The sequence below is a fragment of the Lynx canadensis genome, chromosome C2 (assembly GCF_007474595.2).
Source record: "Lynx canadensis isolate LIC74 chromosome C2, mLynCan4.pri.v2, whole genome shotgun sequence".
Lineage (NCBI taxonomy): Eukaryota > Metazoa > Chordata > Mammalia > Carnivora > Felidae > Lynx > Lynx canadensis.
The window spans coordinates 156,332,126-156,351,696 of record NC_044311.2 but is presented as its reverse complement, the minus strand read 5'-3'; the positions used below and the strand labels follow the sequence as shown (position 1 = coordinate 156,351,696).

General features: G+C 58.9%; 1 protein-coding gene across 3 annotated transcripts; it reads right to left on the bottom strand.

Moving 5' to 3' along the window:
• Positions 1-498: 498 nt before the first annotated feature.
• Positions 499-18,811, bottom strand: RRP1 (ribosomal RNA processing 1). Of its 3 annotated transcripts, XR_003971642.1 has the most exons (14): positions 18,620-18,811; positions 17,437-17,519; positions 16,215-16,272; positions 14,665-14,750; positions 12,900-12,961; positions 10,526-10,655; positions 10,373-10,437; positions 10,022-10,188; positions 7,305-7,384; positions 6,608-6,705; positions 6,404-6,423; positions 5,386-5,499; positions 4,546-4,843; positions 499-2,800 (listed from the first exon to the last, which is right to left on the bottom strand). XR_003971642.1 is itself a non-coding variant. In XM_030328791.1 (13 exons), the coding sequence occupies exons 1-13, from the start codon at positions 18,750-18,752 to the stop codon at positions 4,608-4,610; spliced, it is 1,332 nt and encodes a 443-aa protein (XP_030184651.1). In that variant the 5' UTR covers positions 18,753-18,811; the 3' UTR covers positions 3,339-4,607. The 3 variants fall into 3 exon arrangements, 2 of the variants coding, with proteins under 2 accessions (XP_030184651.1, XP_030184652.1); XM_030328791.1 differs by lacking the exon at positions 499-2,800 and having other exon boundaries at positions 3,339-4,843; XM_030328792.1 differs by lacking the exon at positions 499-2,800 and having other exon boundaries at positions 4,706-4,843; positions 5,390-5,499.
• Positions 18,812-19,571: the final 760 nt, after the last annotated feature.

Sequence of the window (19,571 nt, the reverse complement as noted above, 5' to 3'; positions counted from 1 at the left end):
CAACCAAACCCCCTCCCTCGCAGCCCTGGTGTCTCTTTGCCCTGGGTGAAAGCTGCCCCCTGCTTTGCCACCCAACCCGCCCGGTCCTCATTACAAAAGCGAAGCAGCGGGCCTGACCCCTTGCTGGTTGTGGCTAAAACGGGAGTTCTGGGTCACGGTAGCGACCGATGAGCAGTTAACTCAGAGGCGGCCCTGGCTGACTCGAGCCCTCCCCTCCGGTTGATTCAAGGCCAGGCCTGCCTTGCCAAGCAAGGCGAGGCAGGGACGAGACTTATCTCCGAGGTCGGTGAGCCGAGACCCCACGGCACAGGGGCAGCCCACGTGCCCCGGACCAAAGCTCCAGTCCCACCTACTTGTACTGCTGACACAGAGGAGGCAAAGGGTCCCGAGAGGCCCCTACCTGACCACCGACCCCCAGAGCTACTGTGTAAGCACCCAGGAGAGAATTCCTCAGGTCGCCTCAGACACAAGCTGTATGTGTTCCAGACCTCTCAGTGGTTCGAGAAAACTGTAAATTCATTTATTAGCCTTGTGAGCAATAACCCATCACCACCTCTTGGCGGGGGCTCCTGCCGGTCCAGAAGCCTCACACAGGCTTTCTCCAAGTTAAGAGGCCCCCCACTATGGAGTTTCTTTGGGGGGATGGGTACAAATGTCCCATGCTGGCCCGTGGTGACGGAGGCACGCCCCTGCGGATACCTGAAGAACCCCCGGACAGGACACTTTAAGCAGGAGAACTGAACGCCGCGTGAGGTACGTCTCAGTGACGCGGTGGCAGAACACAAGATGAAGGGACTCCAGTAGGCCCTCGTCCACACCAGCTCCTCCCGAGCCGGGCAGGGCTGTACCGTCAATCGAGTCAGTGCTCCGTGGAGAAGCGGCCAGTCCCAGGGCTGAGGACTCTTACTGTGACAGAGGTGAGGGGTGGTGGGGGCTCCTTACGGGGAGCAGAAGCCAGCCTCAAGTCTCCCACTGGCCCAAACGGGACATGCTATTAGAATAAGTGGCAGGGACAGATTACAACCCACAAGATAAACAGGAAACCAGGAGCCACCGATGTACGTCAATCAGCGAGTAAATGAAGTTTGGCGAGAAGCTCCGTTTGGGGGCCGCGGAGGCCCTTGCCACACACACCGTTAGCAACCAAGGGAAGGGGCCACATTCACAAGCAGGTGCCTCCGCACCAGGGCAGGTGGAAAGCGGAGGCCCGGGCAGGACACGGGGAGAACGAGCACTGTTTCCGATTCCTGCCGAGAGGGGTGACCCGAGTCTAGACGCGAGGGACCACCAGTCACCCGCAGTGGGGACGATGTACGGAATCGCCAGCCTGAGATCCACCGACATCCAGGTCCTGGATGGTACACAAGGGCGGAGGACCTGGTCTCGTTCAGAGGAAGCTGAAGAGAAACGAGAACCAGACGCGGGTGACTCCAGATGGGGTCTCGTGGCTGCAGAGGGCATCGCTGAACAGACCGGAGGCTTCGATGGCACAGAGGGGCCCATGCTAATTCTGACTCGATGACGGTGCTGTGGTTAAGAGAACGCTGGTTGCAGAAAATGCACCTAAAGTATTCCGGGTGATACGCATCAAGTCAGCACACAACTCTCAAGCGGTTTGGGTGAAAAACGCTCATCGCGTTTGTGACTCCTCTGTAAGTTTCAGGCTGCCTTGGAAAAAACAGCAATATAATCCCCAGCCCGGCCATGTTACCCCCATTTCACAGATAGGTCAGTGAAGGCTCAGAGTGACTGTCTCCTGCCCAACAGCACACAGGTGGACGGCTGAGCCACTCAGGTCCAAGCGGGACCAGGCAGGGGCAGGGGTGAGACGGTCCGGAGCGCACCCCCGCACAGGGGCCAGGTGGGTTCTCTGCAGCCGCAAGGCACCCTCAAGGCCGCCAGTCCGCTCTGATCAGCCATGGCGCCGTGGCGCCAAGGGCACGCCACAGGCTCACAGGTCAAGCGGCACCAGGGAGCGCCCGCCTAAAGCTGCGCCCCGTCCAGAGGTGGGAACATCAGGAGGTGTGGCGACTGTGAGAAGCCTGGCGGATCTTCACGCAGGTCAAGGAGTCACCTACCGCCCGGCCCAGCAATTCCGTCCCTTGGGTACGCACCGAGGAGCGAGAGCGGGTCCCCGCAGAAGCTCGTGCGTGTCTACAGCGGCACTAGCGGTCACAAGCGCCCCGCGCACAAACGGTTAACGGAAATGCGGTGGAGGCATCCTCCGCTTCGCTTTTATGAAACACCTACGTCAGTACCAGTTCTTGCTAATCAGACTCAATCTGAAGACTTCTGCGTGTAGGGAAAAAAAGACAAAAAGCGGGAAGAGCGTCCAGCACTGGTTCCGCAGCGAGCTGTAACAGAGGCGGCGCGAACCCCAGCAGCCGGCGCGGCCCCGCCAACCTCCTTCCCAGGACCCGCGTCAGCCGCCAGCTGCCAGGGCTCTGAGCTGTGTCCGTGAGCACCTGGGCTCGATCACGACTGATTTTGGGTCTCCATTAGCAAAGTAAGTCCCGGGGAGTAGAATCACAAGAGATTTGGGGTCTGGAAACGCCCAAAAAACTTTCCACGTAAATTAACGGTAACTGTTTTGCTTTATGCCGTTTCGGCTGAAGAAAGGTCTCACAGGAACACTGTGCTTTCGGACAGCAGGTGACACTTGGGCATCCACACGGTGGAACGTTACTCGGCCACACAGGGAATGGAGTCCTGGCCCGGGCGACGTGGGACAACACGGATGCACACAGAAAAATCCGCACCAAAAAGCCGCACGCAGAAGACCCACACGGGATGATTCCATCTACATGGAAAGTCCAGAACACGCAGACGGAAAATGGGTGAGGGTTGGCCAGGGGCTGGGGTGGCGGTGGGGGCCGCGAGAGGGCCAGTTCAAGGACACTGGTTTCTTTGACAAAAGGCTGGAATGCGGATGGTTACGTAACTCTGACCCACGGAGCCCTACGCTCGATGGAGGTGACTTATAATGCCTGTGAGTTACAGCTCAGTAAAGTGATTCTAGAAAAAGAATACACAAGTAATAAACACGTCCTCTTCTGGACACAGGCTCTCCTGGGGGCACTGGGTGGCGGTCACCTTCCGTTTCCTCGAGGTTGCCCTGTTTGGCCCAAGGAGAGCCCGTCCTGACAGGGAGGGGCGACCGCAAGCCGCCCACAGCTGGCCAGCGCGCCAACGGTCACATCGTCCACACGACGCGGTTGGTAAGGGAAGGACCACAGCGTGGCCGGAGAACCGCCTGGAAACAGCACTGAGGAAGCCACAGATCCTCTGGTTTGAGGGCTACGATCTGGTCGGATTTTCGTTTCTTCACAAATTCCGCATGTGGCTGTTTCCTTACCTTTTGACCAAAGAAATTTCGGCCGAGACAACAGAGCACAGGCCGTCCCCGCCACACACACAAAACGGCACCAATGGCTAGGGAAGAAACAAGGCCTCAGCAACGTCCGCCTGGCCCCTGCCTGGGCCCGAGCTCTGGGTGGGATGTGCTGCTTTTCCAAATCACTTTGCACAGCAGGAACCGTGCCCTCCAGGGTCCAGGGGCCCGCCCCGTCGGCCCCTGGCTCTGCCCACCCAGCTGAACTGACTGAACGGGGCCACCGGGGGCCACCGGCCCTCGCATGCAGCAGGCTTAAGGAACCGGGGCTCAGTGAGAGACTGTGCGGTCCTCTTGCTGGGCTCACCCACACACCTCAGCTCAGCAGTGACCCGGCGGGCCGACCCAGATGGTGCCCACCTGTCCCCTACGCAGCCCCGAGCCCGGAGGCCACCAGGGACCCACGTGGCACTGACTCACACCTACGGTCCTCCTAATCCGCATTCGTGGGCCAGGGGCTTCTCACAGCACCCTGGTTCTGGTCAGGGTCCCGGTCACGTTCCAGCAACACACGACTGCCTCAGACCCACCAGGATGAGCAGCAGGGCCGACGCTGAATTTAAAGGTGCTGAAGGGAGACGGGGGCACCACGGGTCCACCCACAAGTCAGGGCTGAGGGATGAGCAGAGCCGACCTCCCTGCCTCGGACACACCAACCAAGCAGTAGTCGGCTCTGTGTCAGCCCGGCTGCTGACTGTCAGCTCCAAACACAAGTATGCGAAGAGGTCGTCCAGAAAACCACAATTAACGCTCGGTGTCCTCTCCCAAATTTCGAGACGTGTGTGAACTTTTTCTCCACAAAACGGGTACGAGATACAAACACTACTGGGAACAAGCACCTAGCAGTTTTCCCCACTGGAACCCTTCCTGCACGAATGCACCAGAAGCGGGACTCTGCTGGAAAGAACTGCACAGCATTTTATTCATGGACGCCCCGGGGTGTGGCGGGTCACTGGCCCAGGGAGAGGGTCTGCAGGGCACTTTCACGTCTCGGGGGTTCCTGACCAAGGTCAGCACGGCGCCAGCACTTTCGGGCCTGGGGCACGGCCACCGAGCAAGGGGCCCGACCCTCTGCCGACACAGCAGGTCAGGAGCCGCTGCCATGGGGACACAGTCTTAGGAGCGGGGCCCTGCGGCCCTGATCCCCCGCTCACCTCAGCACGAGACGGAGGGGCCGCAGGGAAGGGCCTCCCCGCACGTGCGGGGCCTGCCGGGGTCACTTCCCGCTCCGTGGCGGCTGCCGCCTCCTCATCCGCAGGTCCTGGCAATCGGTCACCTTCGCTCTGGCCCCCGCCCGAGGCCGCCGCCGCCGCCTCTTCCGAGCCCCTCTCCCAGCAGGGCCCCCGGGCTGCTCCTGGGGCCCGGTGCGCTCAGCCCCCGAGCCCTGCCGCCTCGCCATCCTCTCAGCTCCGGAGCTCAGGTCTGGACACGAGTCCTCCTCGCCGCCTTTCCCTACAACAGCAAGGCCACGTGAACAAGGCGCCGGGGCCTGGTTGCCTCGCTTCCACCCGGACCAAAGACGCTGCGGCCTCCAGGGCCGCACGCGGGCCACACAAAGGGAGCCCACACAGAAGCACCGACGGGCTCAGGAGCGTCCCAGCAGCGTGGAGGTCAAGTGCCACAGCCATCGGGCACCCGCGAGGCTATTTATGGTGGCTCCCGGCCGGGCAGGAGGACCGGAAGCAGACCTCCAGGAAAGCCAGCAGACAGACTCAGGAGAGAGGAGGTGGCGACAAACACGCGACCCGAGGGGTGAGGAGGCCCGGAACGCAGGATGGGGCAGGCTGGGTCCGGGGCCCAGCCTAGCATCGCTGCACGAGCTGGGCCACTGACTGCAGCAAGGGCCCGGGCATAAGCCAACACGGGGGGAGGTGGCCTGGGCACGGGCAGAAGCAGTGGCGACCCAGGACACCCTTCAAAGGGTAGATGCCAGGACCTGAGACGGTGAGCACCGTGGGTGAACACCAAGGTTAGCACCAAGGCACGAATCCTACCTGCCTTGTTCTGTAACGCAGATTTGGGCAGACGCTTCTTCGTCTTCCTCTCCCGCCTGTCTTCCTGCAGGTTCCTGCAGGCTTTCTCCGGAACGTCATCCTCAGGGAAGAGCCCTAGGGACCAAGGCAGGTGATCAGGAGGCAAAAGGCAGGTTGCGATGCTGTCGGTGCGCGTTCAGGACCGCAAACCACCATGCAGGGTCCACCTCCAGGCGCCGCGAGTGGGAAGACCGTGTTCATGCCCCCACAGCCACGACCGGCTCGAAGCCGCGCCAGCAGGAAGTGGGGGGGGGGGGGGTTCCTGCAGCGCTGATGGTGGGTCGTGACCCATTCCCTAAAAACCTCATGCTGAAAGGGAGCCAAGACCGCCCTCCGGGCCAATGGCGATGTTCTCTATGCTGACGGGGACAGCGCCTGTGACACCCAGACGTATGCAACACGCACGCACGTACGTACGTGCATGAATTTTACCTAAAAATACCACACTTCAGCTCACGGTGCGCCCAAAGTAGTTGGGGCTACGGTGGGACGGAGGAAGAGGGAGACATGTGACACAGCAGGGACAGTAAATACTGATGGCAGAACTGGACACCCTCCCGACGTCGCTCTGCGTTTAAAAGTTCTCACAGCGAAATGGACATGCCCGTCTCCAGTCATAGGCCGAGAAAACACCTTTCAGAAGAAGCCTCATTACCAGCCCCCTCAGCCACACACTGAGAAGTGCTACCGTCTGCCACACAGCGTGCCAGCAGCAGGGCAGGCCTGAGAACTCACTAGAAATGCAGGTTCTCGGGCCGCCGCGCCCGGGGGGCCAGCAGAGCGTCACAAGCCCCCGGGGCTCTAGCACACGTGCAGGGCTGACAGCCACAGCATTGGGCTAGGGCGAGCGCAGAACCCCTCGGGCCCCCTCTTCCCCAGACAGAGCCCCGCCTCCGCAGACCAGTCAAGCCGTGAGGGTGACCGCGCGAGCCAGTGCACGCCCAGGAGAAAGGCCGGGGTCCTGGCGCGAGATGCTCACCTTCAGCGAGGTCCTGCAACCTGCAAGGAAAGACAGGCACTCAGCACGGCCACAGCCGCTGCCCGAGGGCGGAGGCCGCGCCCGTCTCTGCACGGGGCCGCCCGCGATGAAGCCCCCCACCCGTGCTCTGAGGTCAGGACGGAGGGAAGGCGCCAGGCCAAAGGAGCGAGGGCAACGCCAAGGACAGAGGGAAGGGCAACTTACTTCCGGATCACTTTGTAGAGGCGCTTCCTGTTCTGGGAAGGGGTGTCCTGCTGACTGGCCGCCGCGAACAGTCTGCTGGCCACAGCCTCATAGTCAAACTGTTGCCCAAAAAGAGACACCAGTCACCTCCCAGCTGCTCTGGGAGCGGAAACCGAGCAGAGAGAGCACGCAGACCACATGCAGACTCTCCGACGGGGTCACAAGGACGGGTCCTGATGACGTCCTCCCGAGTCCCCTCCGCTAACACCACGTACAAGGCATGAGGCAGCGAGCAGGACCCCAGCGCTGCTGACAATGTAAAGGGCCCACCCAGGCCAGCCTCTCTGTGACCCGCCCGCCGCGCCCCGGGCAGCCACATCACGATGAGCAGAAAACACTCGTTCAACTCTGACAGATGCTACTTAGGCCATACACCTAATTCCTACTCCTTTAACAAGAAGTCAACGTTTGAAAAGTTAGTAGGAAGTGTACGTTTCCAATGGGCCTGAAGTCACAGGTCCTATTTGCCGGGTTCTGACCCCGAGCGCAACACAAAAGGTGACCCATCGGCAGTGCTATCTCATGGGTCTAGTGCTCCAAGAGGCGAACAGGGCGCACACCGCTTGCGAGGACTCCGTGACTCGGCACGTGAGGGGCTGGAGCGCCCGCCTTCCTGGAGAGCAGAGGCGGAGCCAGGCCCCGAACACAGGCCACCCACCTGGAGGACGGGGCCCATGCTGTCCTCGCCATCTCCTGCTGGCTCCTCGCTCGTGTCAGGTGCGGCCCCGTGGAGAGAGCCTAGAACAAAAGGGCCTCCGTGAACAGGTGCACATACCCAGCGTGCAGAGGACCCCAACACAAACACCTGGGAACCTGGAGCCCCGTGCACCAGGGCCCAAGACCTGGGCAGAGGTAGGTGCAGGCTGGGGTGGGGGTTCACACCGAGGGGTGAGGTGCCACTGCAGGCCTGGAAACGAAAGCAACGTCCCAAAGGCGGCGGGGCCTGAGCAGTCCTTAGAGCGAAACTAAGAATCACGAGCGGGCGTCTTACACAGCCAACGTAGCGTCAGAAGTTCCAGAGACAAAGAAGAGGGGTGCTAGATGCCACCACGGGAGAGCCCCGGATCAAGGGGCCGCAGAGACAGTGTTCAGATCGCTCGGGGCTATGATGTCACGGCCTACCTACGGCATGGTTCTGGACAGCAGGCAGGCACGCGGGACAGAGAAGGGGGACGGCAGGGCCACAGGCAGGCTCGGGGGGCCCTCCAGGAGACTACTAAACCTGCCTGTGTCGGGGCGACTCGGCTACAGAGGAAAAGGATGGGCAAGATACACAAGATGGCCGGATAAAACGCTGGGGGCACAAACACAGCCACCAGGAGAGCTCCACTGGGGGCGTGAAGAGCTGGCGGGGGGGGGGGGATATTAACCCTTGAATCTACGTGGTCAAATGACCTTCCATAAGGGCTCTAGAACCACTCACTGGGGAAGGACAGGCTCTTCAACACATGGTGCTGGGAAAACTGGACATCCATGTGCAAGGGAACGAAGCTAGGTCCTGACCTCGCACCATAAACAAAAATCAGCTTGAAGTAGGTGAAAGACCCACGCGTAAGAACTCAAACAGTGTAACTCTGAGAAGTAAATAAAGCAAGGCCCTCACGAGACTAGACGCAGCGAGGACTTCTCAGGTGTGGCCCAGAAGACACAGGGAACAGGGCAATTGAATTTTATGAGGATGAAAACTTCCGTGCATCCAAAGCCGCTACCCAGAGGGCAGTGCACAGAGGGAGAAGACATCTGCGAATCACAAACCCGACAAGGCGTGAGTGTCCAAAACACACAGGGAGCCCCTAACACTCAGCGGCACAGGGCACCCTCCCCTGCCCAAAACAAAGGACTAGGGCAGACCCATCTCCGGGAAGACGCGCAGACGGCCACCAAGCGCATAAGGGTGTTCACATCCCCGATCATCAGGGACACACAGACCAAAACCACAGCGAGACACCCCCTCACACCCACGGGGATGCTCCCGCCAGCAAAACAGGACATGGGGCCCCTTGTGCGCTGTTGGCAGGAATGCAAGGCGGTGCAGCTGCTGTGGAAACATCATGGAGGGGGGTCCCCCAAAAATTTTAAAAACAATTATGTATGATCCCACAATCCCACTTCAGGGCATTTGCCCCCACGAACTGAAAGCAGGGACTCCGAGCAATCCCTGTTCACCCATGTTCACTGCAGAGTCCCTCACAGTAGCTACAATGTGCAAGCAACCCAAGGGTCCCTGGATGGGTGACTGGACACCCATAACGTGGTCTATGCACGGTGGTGCACTATTCAACCTTAAGAGAAAGAAAAGGAAAGAAACTGACACGTGCTCGAGGACGTGATGCTGAGTGAAATCAGCCGGCCACAAAAGGACAAATCCCGTGGGACGCACTTATATGAGGCCCAGAGCAGTCAGCGTCACAGAGACAGAGAACGGATGGTGGGCGCCATTGGCTGGGGAGGGAGCGATTGAGGGGAGGGGGTCAGTGTTTAACGGGGACAGAGTTTCAGTATGGAAAGATGGAAAGTTCCAGAAAGATGGTGGGGACAGCTGCACAACAGTGTGAACACGCTTACCACCACCGAACTGAACACTTAACGATGGTTAATGTAGCAAGCTTCAGGTAACGCATATTTTCGCACAAGAAGAGTCAGAGGCAGGCAGAGTCCTAAAGCTGGCGGCAGACGCACGCCTGCAGCCGCAGGCCACAACCGAGGCCACAGGCCACCTGAGATCAACTGACGTCCCACAAGGACCCACATGAGCATCGAGACGGTGAACAGACCCCAAAGCCCTTCCCCGGGACATCCCCCGTGACAGGTTTCCCCGTGGTACGCTCCATCCACTCACTCACCCACCCCGGCTCGTGGGCACCTCGTCTGTGCCAGGTGCCGCTCCCGGCACTGGGGACGCAGCTGTGATCAACAACCCTCGCCGTCCTGGGGGAGCCCACGTCCGGTGGGGAGAAAGGGCCACAAATGACAAACGTCATTTATCTAAGTGATTTATCCCAGAAAATGAGATGTGTTGTGGGGAAACCCAGTGAGCGAGCCAAGGCAGGGGCTGGGAGGCTGTTTAAACAGGGTGGTCCGGGTGGGCCCAGTGATGGAGGGTTGGGACCGGAGAGGAAGGGTGAGCGGGGAGGAACCGTAAGTCAGAAAGGAGCCAGGGAGTCAGGATCGCATCCTGGGAAAGGGAGGCCGGAGGGGAAAGACACACGTGCTTGTTTCTGGAAGTCAACCCGGCTGCCGGGCCACGGATAAAAGCTGGGGGTAAGCTCAGGAACAAGGGGACCAGGCCAGAGGCGAATGCGGGAACCCCGGCAGGCACCGAAGCTTGCCGGGCCAGGACGGGTGCCGGCACACCAGATGCGCTGTGACCCTCACCTCTCCGTGGCTCCTTGGACGGCACGTCCTCCTCCCGCTCGTCCTCCGGCGTCCCCTCCTCCTCCTCTGGTGCCTCCAACTCATTCATAAGGTCCTCGATGGCAAACGGGGCCTGCTCCACGATCGTTTCAAAGACGCCCCGAGTGATGTTATGCAAGACCAGGGAGCTGAGGGGCAGCCGCACAGGAGCAGGCCAGTTAGGTCGCGCCCATCCATCCAGCCCCGCCCACGGCAGCCACCCTCCAGTGGCCCTGTCATGCACCCGGACGGGACTCAGCCTCTCTTCCCGGAGGTGGGCATCCGGGGAATTCGGCGAGAAAGAACCGGCCGGAGGAAGCCCCTGCCACTCACTCCTTAGTCTGAGCGGCGATCGTGCAGAAGGGCTCGATGAACTTGAGGTTCTGGTCCGCCGTCAGCTACGAGGAGAGACGGGCGTGGCCTGAGGCCCTCGTGCCTGAGCACAGGCGAGGGGCTCGGCCGCCACCCTCGGCCCGCCGCCCTCACCTCCGTGGCGCCCACTTTGCTCAGCTCCTCCAGGAAGATCTCAAGGAAGTGGCTCTTGACCCCGCTGGGGGCCTGGCTGTCAGGGTGCAGGATCTCTGTCGTCAGCAGCTCCAGCAGCCGTTCCGCCTGCCTGAGGAGGGAGACGGGCAGGTACAGCAGGCGGCCACAGCCGGCCACGAGCCAGTGAGGTCCCTCTACCTGAAGCGGAACTCTGACGGGGCACGGTGACAGGCAAGCGCCCATCCTCCCAACGTGCCGCTTTCCGCCGGTGCCGATCTGGTGACCCGGGCGGGTCTGTTCCAGCACAAAGGACTCGTCATTACAGACGCGGGACCACTGTCGGCACCAGCACACGTGGCAAGACAATCTCAGCTACGAGGGCCTTCCCTTCCATCACCACGCCGGGGGCCTGGAGTGACAAGAGGCCGCACCACCACGTCTCGCACGGCTCCGTCCTCAAGGGGAAGGAACGCCAGGACAGGGCAAAGAAAGGAGGGGAGGCCAGCGAGGGGGAAGAGCCGCTTCCCCGGTTCCACTGCATGGAGTACGTGGCCCGGGCAGACCACGTCTGCCCTCCCCTAGCATGCTGCTTTCAGTGGTCTGAGGCCTGGGGCTCCAAGGTCAGAGAGCCCTGGCGACCAGCCTTCGATGGTCCCGATGCATCGAGGTGCAGAGTGACGTAGCGTTCCCTTCACCTGAATTGTAAAACGCGCCTTCTTTAACGAGCTCCGCGGCTGAAGCGGACGCTTGGCCGCACGGGGACTCGCTGGCTAGGAAAGGATGCTGTCTGCGGCTCAGCCCCGGGACCCCTCCTCCCAGGCCTGTGCCAGTAACGAACGTTGCCAGGCAACCGGCGCCATCCGGCTGTGCGAGAACGGGGACAGGCTGCAAGGACAGCCGGGGCGGACAGCACTGGTGACCCCAGGCCGATGGGAGGCTACCAGCTTCTTCAAGAGGACCTCTGCATTCAATTCCCCACAACGAGGCTGGAACTACTCTCGCAACGATAAACCGAAGAGTTAACCGAAATAAGACGTCCCTTTAACATGCCCCTCTGCTCAGGCACCAGCCACCTACGGGGACTGAAATCCTGAGTCCCGTCGGGTGGGCGCCTGACCCCGGGCACCCCCCCCCCCCCGGAAGTAAAGGATGAAAATCACTCAAAAGCAGAGGCACCCTTGCCCTAAACAGGAAGTCACGCATAATCAGGGAACTACGGTCCGCTCCTGCCGATCCGTGTTTATTCGGGAAAACGCGGGCCAGAGACAAGGACGTCCCCTCACTCTCCAGAAGACGCGCCGCCTGGGCTGGGACACACGCCTGGTGCAGCAGCCAGGCCAGTGGCACTGGTTTTAGGGTCCGCATGCTTGAAGTGAGCACTTTAGCATACATACGATTCTTAATCACGAAACCACTCAACAGTATGTTGTTTCCGACCCTCCCCGCTCCCTAGACCTTGCAGCAGAACACGGGACACAGGGGGCGTCTTCGATGCATCATCAGTGAAATAAAAAAGCGCTCTGCAAATGTGGTGTTTGCTCCACGCCCCTCTGTGCCCCGCACGACCTTAAAGGTCGTTACCTGTTGCTGTTCAGCATCTTAAATGTGTTCTGAGTTCCTATACAGGGAAGTGTCACTCTCACAATGAGAAAAAAGTGTAAGGAAACAGAGTTTTAATTTTAAAAGCTTTAAAATGGCAGCTCAGAAACCCATCTGGAGCCGCAGACCTCGGCCTGCCTCCTGAAAGTGTAGACAGTGGTGCCATACCTGGGAGGCACGGCCCAGGTGGCCTTGCCGGCCGTGGTCCCGGGGGGCCCAGGAGGGTGGAGGAGGGCTGGGGCTCGGCACAGCCCCCGAGCCCGGAGCCCGGGGGAGCCCGAGGCCGGCCACAGACCGAGGGGGCCTCTTAATGTGGGGGACGCGGACTTCCCTCATCACAAGCACCACTGTCAAAAGTGACAAGTCTGAATGAGTCAAAAATTTCTGTAACTGGAAGCAAATACCACTGATAACAGAGCCAACTATGCCACCCCATATGAAAACAAAACAAAAAACAAAAACAACCACCTTGGCTGTGCGTTAACTATATCGAGAAATGACACTACGTTATTTACAATGAGAGAACTCAATTGGGATTCAGAGTAAGAACTCACCATCGAGGCTGAAAATGTTCACTTCTGAGAACACAAGAACCAACTATGATGTTACAAATGCCTTCCTATGAAGCACCACTGGGTCACCCTTTAACGGGAAGACTGACGTCTCTTTATGACAAACAGCTAAAGAAGAGGCACGTGACCCAACCCCCAGGGAAGGAACGTGGGCTCGCCCCTGAGAAGCACAGCGGCTCTCAGGATGCACCATGAGTACCAACCTTTCTTCCCACCCCTGCATCTTCAGGGCCTTCAAGGACTCGTTCAGGACCATCCGCATGAGCTGTGGCATGAACAGAGACCCCCGTTAGTGGGAGCAAGGCCCCGACTTCCCAGAATCCCCTCCACCCTGGTCGTCTCTGTGGCCCAGAGCGCACAGCAGGCCCCCCAGAGCTGCTGGTGGGCCGGACACCAAGCTTCAGGACCCTGAGTCCAGAGGATACGCCGCTGCCCCCAGGCTGGGATGCTCCCACCTTCCAAGAGCACCCGGAATTCCAGCTCACAGTGGACACATCCGGGGGCACCGGCAGCACCATCAACAAAAGCCAAACGGAAGTGTCCTCGTTTCAGGGGTGGGAGCAGGGAACCAAGCGTGGGTCCCCCCTGGGGAGGCAGAGCGCTTTGGGAAAACCAGGTCTGAAACGGAGAACGGCCCCTCTGGGCCTCCCGAGGGCTGCTGTCCCGACAGAATGGAAGCATTCGCTCGCTCTCTCGTCTTCACATCAGGTCCCGGCCCCCCCCCACAACTCCCCGCTTCCCACTGCAACAGCCTTTCCACCCGGTTTCCCCACCGTCCAGAGGCCGAGCAGCACGCCCGCAGAGGGGTCCGGCAGTGGCAAAGGGACAGAGGGTGCACAGGGCACAGCTGGCAGCCAGAAGACCCGTGCCTAGGAACACGGGGTCTCATGTGACATCACTCCTGGGGCCGGCGGCGCCACCAAGAGGGCTGGCCTCTACAGGGGGCTGTGCTGCTGGGCGCGCTCACACGGGCCCCCACCAAGCAACAGAAGCCATCCTTCCAAGGTCGCGGCAACTGCATCTCAGGGAACGGGGAGCTGACTTACACAGAAGCTCCTCTGTCTTGTAAACCTGCATCTAGTGCACGTGCACAGCTCGGGCCCTGGCCCCACCCCGACTGCCCTAGCGCCCACCCTCCTTCCTACTTGGGCTCCGGGCCTTGCCCGCTAGCTGGTCCTCACCCTGACATCTGAGATACACAGTGTCCACGCAGCCCTGGGCCAAGTCTGAGCTGGCAGCCGATCCCGAGTAACTACAGCCCCACGGGGCCGTCCTCAGTGAGGCCCAGCCAATGCCCTACTGGGTTCCCACTGGGTCCCCTGCTCTCAGACGGCAACACTGCCCCAAGTCCCAGCGGATACCACGGTAGTAACGAGACTGCGGTTCAAATGGGGGGGAGGGGAGTGGACGGCAAGACCCTGAGTGCGTAAAACTCCACTTGTCCTGCATTTCTGAGAGCAGACAAGTAACCGAAGTTCGCAGGAATGCAGCACAGAAAAGAAAAAGGGGATTCTGCACACAACTATCACATGAATCGTCCTCACGCAGAGGAAAACATCACAGGCTGGAGCCCACCGTGGACCCGAGGTCTGTGTCTCGGGCACGAACCCGACGGAGGCTTGCTGGCTCACAGGTCCACGGCCTCTCCAGCAGGGATGCGATGGCTGCACCACCGACTCTCCCCAGACGGGTGACTCTGACACCCCTGCCTGAGACCGAAGCCCGTGCATTACGTTCTGAACCGTCTGCACGCTCACCGACCCTGAGATGGGGCAGACGCTGTGGAATCGCGGGCCCGTGCTCCCCCCGAGGGTCACAGTCCTCAGGGCCACCGCGCTGCCCAGGCAGGGCAGGAAAGGCTCAGAGGCCACATCTCTCGGTGCCGTGCCCCCAGCTCTCCCCCACCTGCCCTCATGCCCACCGCCGCCGGCACGGCGGGGCCCAGAGAAGAACGCAGAGCCTCCTCACCATGTAGAACTTATCCAGGCGCAGTCTGTCAATGCCCGTCCACTCGCGGTTCATGGTTTGCCAGAATGTTTGAAGGAACAGGTGCTCTGAAGGAGAAAGGCCAGAAGAGAATCACAGGGGAACACGGATGCTGCTTTGCAAAGTGGGGTGAGAGAATGTGGAGAAACCCGGTCAGGACGCCACGCGCAACCAACCGCTGGGGTCCTTGCCCCAGGCCGCGGAGCTCACAAGCGGTGTTAGGAAGCGAGCCTAGAAATGGGACCAGGAGGGACCTCAGAAAGCAAGCGCCCAGCTACAACCTCAAACCGCAGCCACGTTCTCTGAAGAACAGGCACAGAAAGCTGGCAAAGCCGGCAGCAGAGAAGCAGCTCCAGCCAGTCCCCCCGCCCCCTCCCCCTCCCCGACACCCACGCCCGGCCCCCACATCCCCTAACCCGCTCAGGCACAGAACCCCACCAATGGCGGGAAGTCACACACAGTGCTACGAGCTGTGTCCCCCAAATTCTCGCCGAACCCTAACCCCAGGACCTCGGAATAACTTTATCTGAAGATCGGGTCTTTAAAGAGGGAACGAAGGTAAAATGAGGCGAGCGATGGGGGCCCTAAGCCAATCTGACTTGAAGAGATCAGGACACAGACACACAGAGGGACGAGCGGGTGAGGACACGGGGAGAGGACGGTGTCTGCACGCCCAGGAGCAAGGCCTCCAGGAACCAGCCCTGCCCACGCCTTGACCCTGGGACACACGTGGGGCCTCCCTGATCTCCTGGGACAAGTCTCTCCAACAGCAAAGGTTGGTCAGGCGCTTCAATAACAGACAAGCCCAAGTCCAACTCGTACGACTATCACCAGGCGACTCCTTCTACTTGGCCTTCTGCAGGCTCTCAGAGAGAACAAGTTAGAAAACACAGACCTCCGCTGTCTGCTCAGATGTAGTTACCTCGACTACCTGTGCACCCCGAACTGCAACTACTGCACCCACGTAAGTGTAACTGAACTAAACCCGCCCGGTCCTCACCAGCAACGGCCACACTATCTACAGGGTGACACCGGGCCACCCTGGCTGTGGCCCACCTGACCACCGTGGGGAGGTCAACACTGCCGGCGCCCGGCCCCAACGCCAGAGCCACATTCATCTGGACCAGGTCTAGACATCAAGATTTGTAAAGAGGCCCCAGTGATCACAGCGGGCAGGCAGCAGGGTTGAGAACGACGCATCTTGGGCAGGACAAAAACAGAAGCGCTGGGGAAACACTGAGGGAACACCCCAACTATCAGGTGACTCAGCCAAGCAATTTGGCAACCCTGCACTAGGTCTCCGTTTTTATTTTAAAACGTTACGATACCGGCCCTTTAGACTCCAGCTGGGTCCGCGGTGGATAAACAGGTTAATACCGTCGGACACCTAGAGCAGGGTTTTGCAGTTAAGCACCAGCAGACGCCAGGAAGAACGGGGCCTCCCTTTTCTCTAGGTCTCAGGACGCAAGCCTCCCACGTCCGGTAGCCAACGCTCAGCCGTTCTGCCCTTACCCCAGGGCAGGGATACTCACGTGCCTCTGTGGTCTGAAAAGCATGGATGAGCTGGGAAATGGTCCTCCCTAGTTCCTCCTGCGTGGTAAACAGTAAAAACCGCTCTCAGACCCTGAAGAAACGTGGTCTTACAACAAGAAGCATCAGCAGAGAGGGGCGCCTGGGTGGCTCGGTAGGTTAAACATCCGACTTCGGCTCAGGTCACGTTCTCGCGGTTCGTGAGTTCAAGCCCCACGTGGGGCTCTGTGCTGACAGCTCGGAGCCTGGAGCCTGCTTCCGATTCTGTGTCTCCCTCTCTCTCTCTGCCCCTCCCCCATTCATGTTCTGTCTCAAAAATAAATAAACGCTAAAAAAATTTTAATATAAAAGGATGTTTATTACAATATTGGGTTTTTTTGGTTTTTTGTCTACTCACTCGTTATTTTTCAATTTACATCCAAGTCAGTTAGCATATAGTGCAACGATGATTTCAGGAGTAGCTTCCTTAATGCCCCTCACCCATTTAGCCCATCCCCCTCCCACAGCCCCCCCAGTAACCCTGTTTGTTCTCTGTATTTAAGAGTCTCTTCTGTTTTGTCCCCCTCCCTGTTGTTTTTATATTATTTTTGTTTCCCTTCCTTTATGTTCACCTGTTTTGTCCCTTAAAGTCCTCATACGGGTCAAGTTACATATTTGTCTTTCTCTAATTTCACTTAGCATAATACCCTCTAGTTCCATCCATGTTGTTGCAAATGGCAAGATTTCATTCTTTTTGATTGCCGAGTAATACTCCATTGTGTGTGTATATGTATATATATATATACATATACATATACACACACACATATAAATATATATATGTAAATATATATATATATATATATATATATATATATATACATATACCACATCTCCTTTATCCATTCATCCCTCGGTGGACATTTGGGCTCTTTTATACTTTGGCTATTGTCAACAGCACTGCTATAAACATGGGGGTGCCTGTGCCCCTTTGAAACAGCACACCTGTATCCCTTGGATAAGTACCTGGTAGTGCAATTGCTGGGTCGTAGGGTAGTTCCATTTTTCATTAAAAAAAAACCAAAAAACACAGTTTTTTGTTTTTTGTTTTTTTAGCAAAAAATAAAAAATACAGCATCGAAGCTGTGAAAGTGCACCCAGTGTCTGAGGCTACCTTAAATGCCCATCTGTCCTCCCACTGGCACAGCTACTCCGGCTTCTCCTGCTACCGCCTCATACGCTCACCTGGAGGAGGGCCTTGTCCTGCATCCACATGCAGTAAAACAGTCCTTTCCAAACCTTCAGCAGCTCGTCATGAGTGAAACCACCTGCACCAGAAACAGCAACACTCGAGGTAAACCAAGATTTTAGTGCCGGGAACAAAGCCAGAGAAATGTGACTGCCCGAATTACATCAAAGCCTCTCACTGTAAAGGTACCTGGCCCTCTCCTCCAGCCCATCCTCTCAACTCAGAACCCGCTGGGACTGGGCCTAGTCTCCCAGGTAACAGCCATTTCATTCATCCGATAAACAAGAATCTACAAGTATCCATATTCCATTTCTGGACTCTCAACACTGCATGCGTCTGTCATAATGCATTCAGCTCTACACTTGGGATTTGTGCATTTTTGTGTTAAGCTTCAAATTTTAAATGAAAAAGTTAATTCATTCAAACTAGTAAGGGAGCTACAGAAAAGCACTTGAAATATTTACAGGGGTCCTAAAAATGTGCCCGGCACTCCGTTCCTGAAGCAATGGTTCTCAGACTTTAGCACTAGGAATGGAATCACTTGGAAGGTTTCTGACTCCTTAGGGCTGGAATGGGACTCAATAATTTGCATTTCTAACACGTGCCCGGGTGACGCGGAAGCTGCTGATAGGGGCCACATTTTCAGAACCAGCGTTAGAGAGATCAGTTCACAAGAAGCACGTTCTCCGCCCCGGCAGAGGCCACACTGCACCTAACTCAGACCACAACCCAGTGACTACACAAAGAGAAAACTACCAACGGCAACAAATGCCGCCCTGAGGGAAAAATACCGAGTGCCCGAACACCGGGTAGCAGAGATACCAGGACACACGGTCTGATGACGACGCCGGTTCCCAGGGGGAGGGAGGTCTGAGCTGGGAAAAGGAGGTAAGGGCTTGGGGGGGGGGGGGTGTCCACGAAGAGGGACACGTGGTCACCACCACCACCTGGAGGAGCCGCAAGGGGCCGGAGAGGAGAGGGGCGCAGGGCGAGAGCTCGCCGGGCAGGACAGGGGGGCCTGCACCACACGGAGGCCGCGCCGGCCCGGCCACGTGGAGGTCCCGCGTGGTTCGGAGGTCCCACCCGGCCCCGCGCCTCCGCAGGCCTCCGGCCGCCCCGCGACCCCCGCCGCGGTCCCACCGCCCGCAGGGCGCCCACGCCCCGCCGGCCCACGCCAACCTGCGGCCCGCTGAGTCCTGGCGACGATGTATTTCCGGAGCCTCTTCACCGCCCGGTCCCGGGTCACCTGCTCGTTCCCGGCCAGGCGCTGGGCCAGCTGGATCTCCGGGGGGAGCGGCACGCGCGGGCCCATGGCGAACGCCCCCGACCGTCGGGCGCCGACGACCACTTCGCTTCGCCGGGGCGCGCGCGCGCGTGACGTCACAGGACCGCGCCGGCCTCTCTGGGGCGTGCGCGTGACGTCATCGGCCCCGCCCGTCTCTCTCGGCGCGCGCGAGTGACGCCTCCCGGCCGCGCGGGCGTCTCTCGGGGCGTGAGCTCCCGCCGCCTGGTGGCGGGTCCGGGATGCCGCTTCGCTGGTTCTGCGGGTGGCCGTTGCCCCTGGACACTCGGGGTTAAAGAGAGACCATTATGGGGCGCCTGGGTGGCTCGGTCGGGTCAGTGTCAGGAGTCTTCATCTAGGCTCAGGTCGTGATCTCACTGTGGGTGAGGTCGAGCCCTGCGTGGGGCGCCATGCTGGCAGTGCGGAGTCGGCTTGCAGTTCTCTGCCTTTCCCTCTCTCTCTCTCTGCCCCTCCCCTGCTTGAGTGCGCGTGGGCTCTGTCTCCCTCTCTAAATAAATAAATAACTTTAAAAAAAAAAGAGGAAGAGGTCGTTAAGCGTGTGCCAGTCTTTGGGGGGGCTGTAGTTCACCCTGTAAGGGTTAAATTGTAGAGTAGGGCTAACGCTTAGCTTGAAAAATAACAGCGTTGTGTTGACACTGAAGGTTAAGCGATAACAGCCTTGCTTTGCTCTTGTAAACTAGCTTCATACTCTTGTAAATTAGGCCTCACCAATTAAGGAAACAAAAGTTCAAAGAAAAGAGCATCGGAGGCAGGGTCAAGGAGACCCACTGGTTGCAACTTAGAGGCAGAAAGTCTAAAATAAACACCTCATTAGGCAACTGTTTCTGA

Bases quoted from the DNA above. Each gene is read 5' to 3' on its own strand.
- RRP1 (XM_030328791.1), bottom strand. From the start codon at position 18,752: ATGGGCCCGCGCGTGCCGCTCCCCCCGGAGATCCAGCTGGCCCAGCGC. The intron at 10,189-10,372 runs GTGAGTGGCAGG...GCTGCCCCTCAG, and splicing joins ATCGCCGCTCAGACTAAGGA to CTCCCTGGTCTTGCATAACA. The intron at 7,385-10,021 runs GTGAGGGTCACA...CTTTTGTTCTAG, and splicing joins GTCCAAGGAGCCACGGAGAG to GCTCTCTCCACGGGGCCGCA.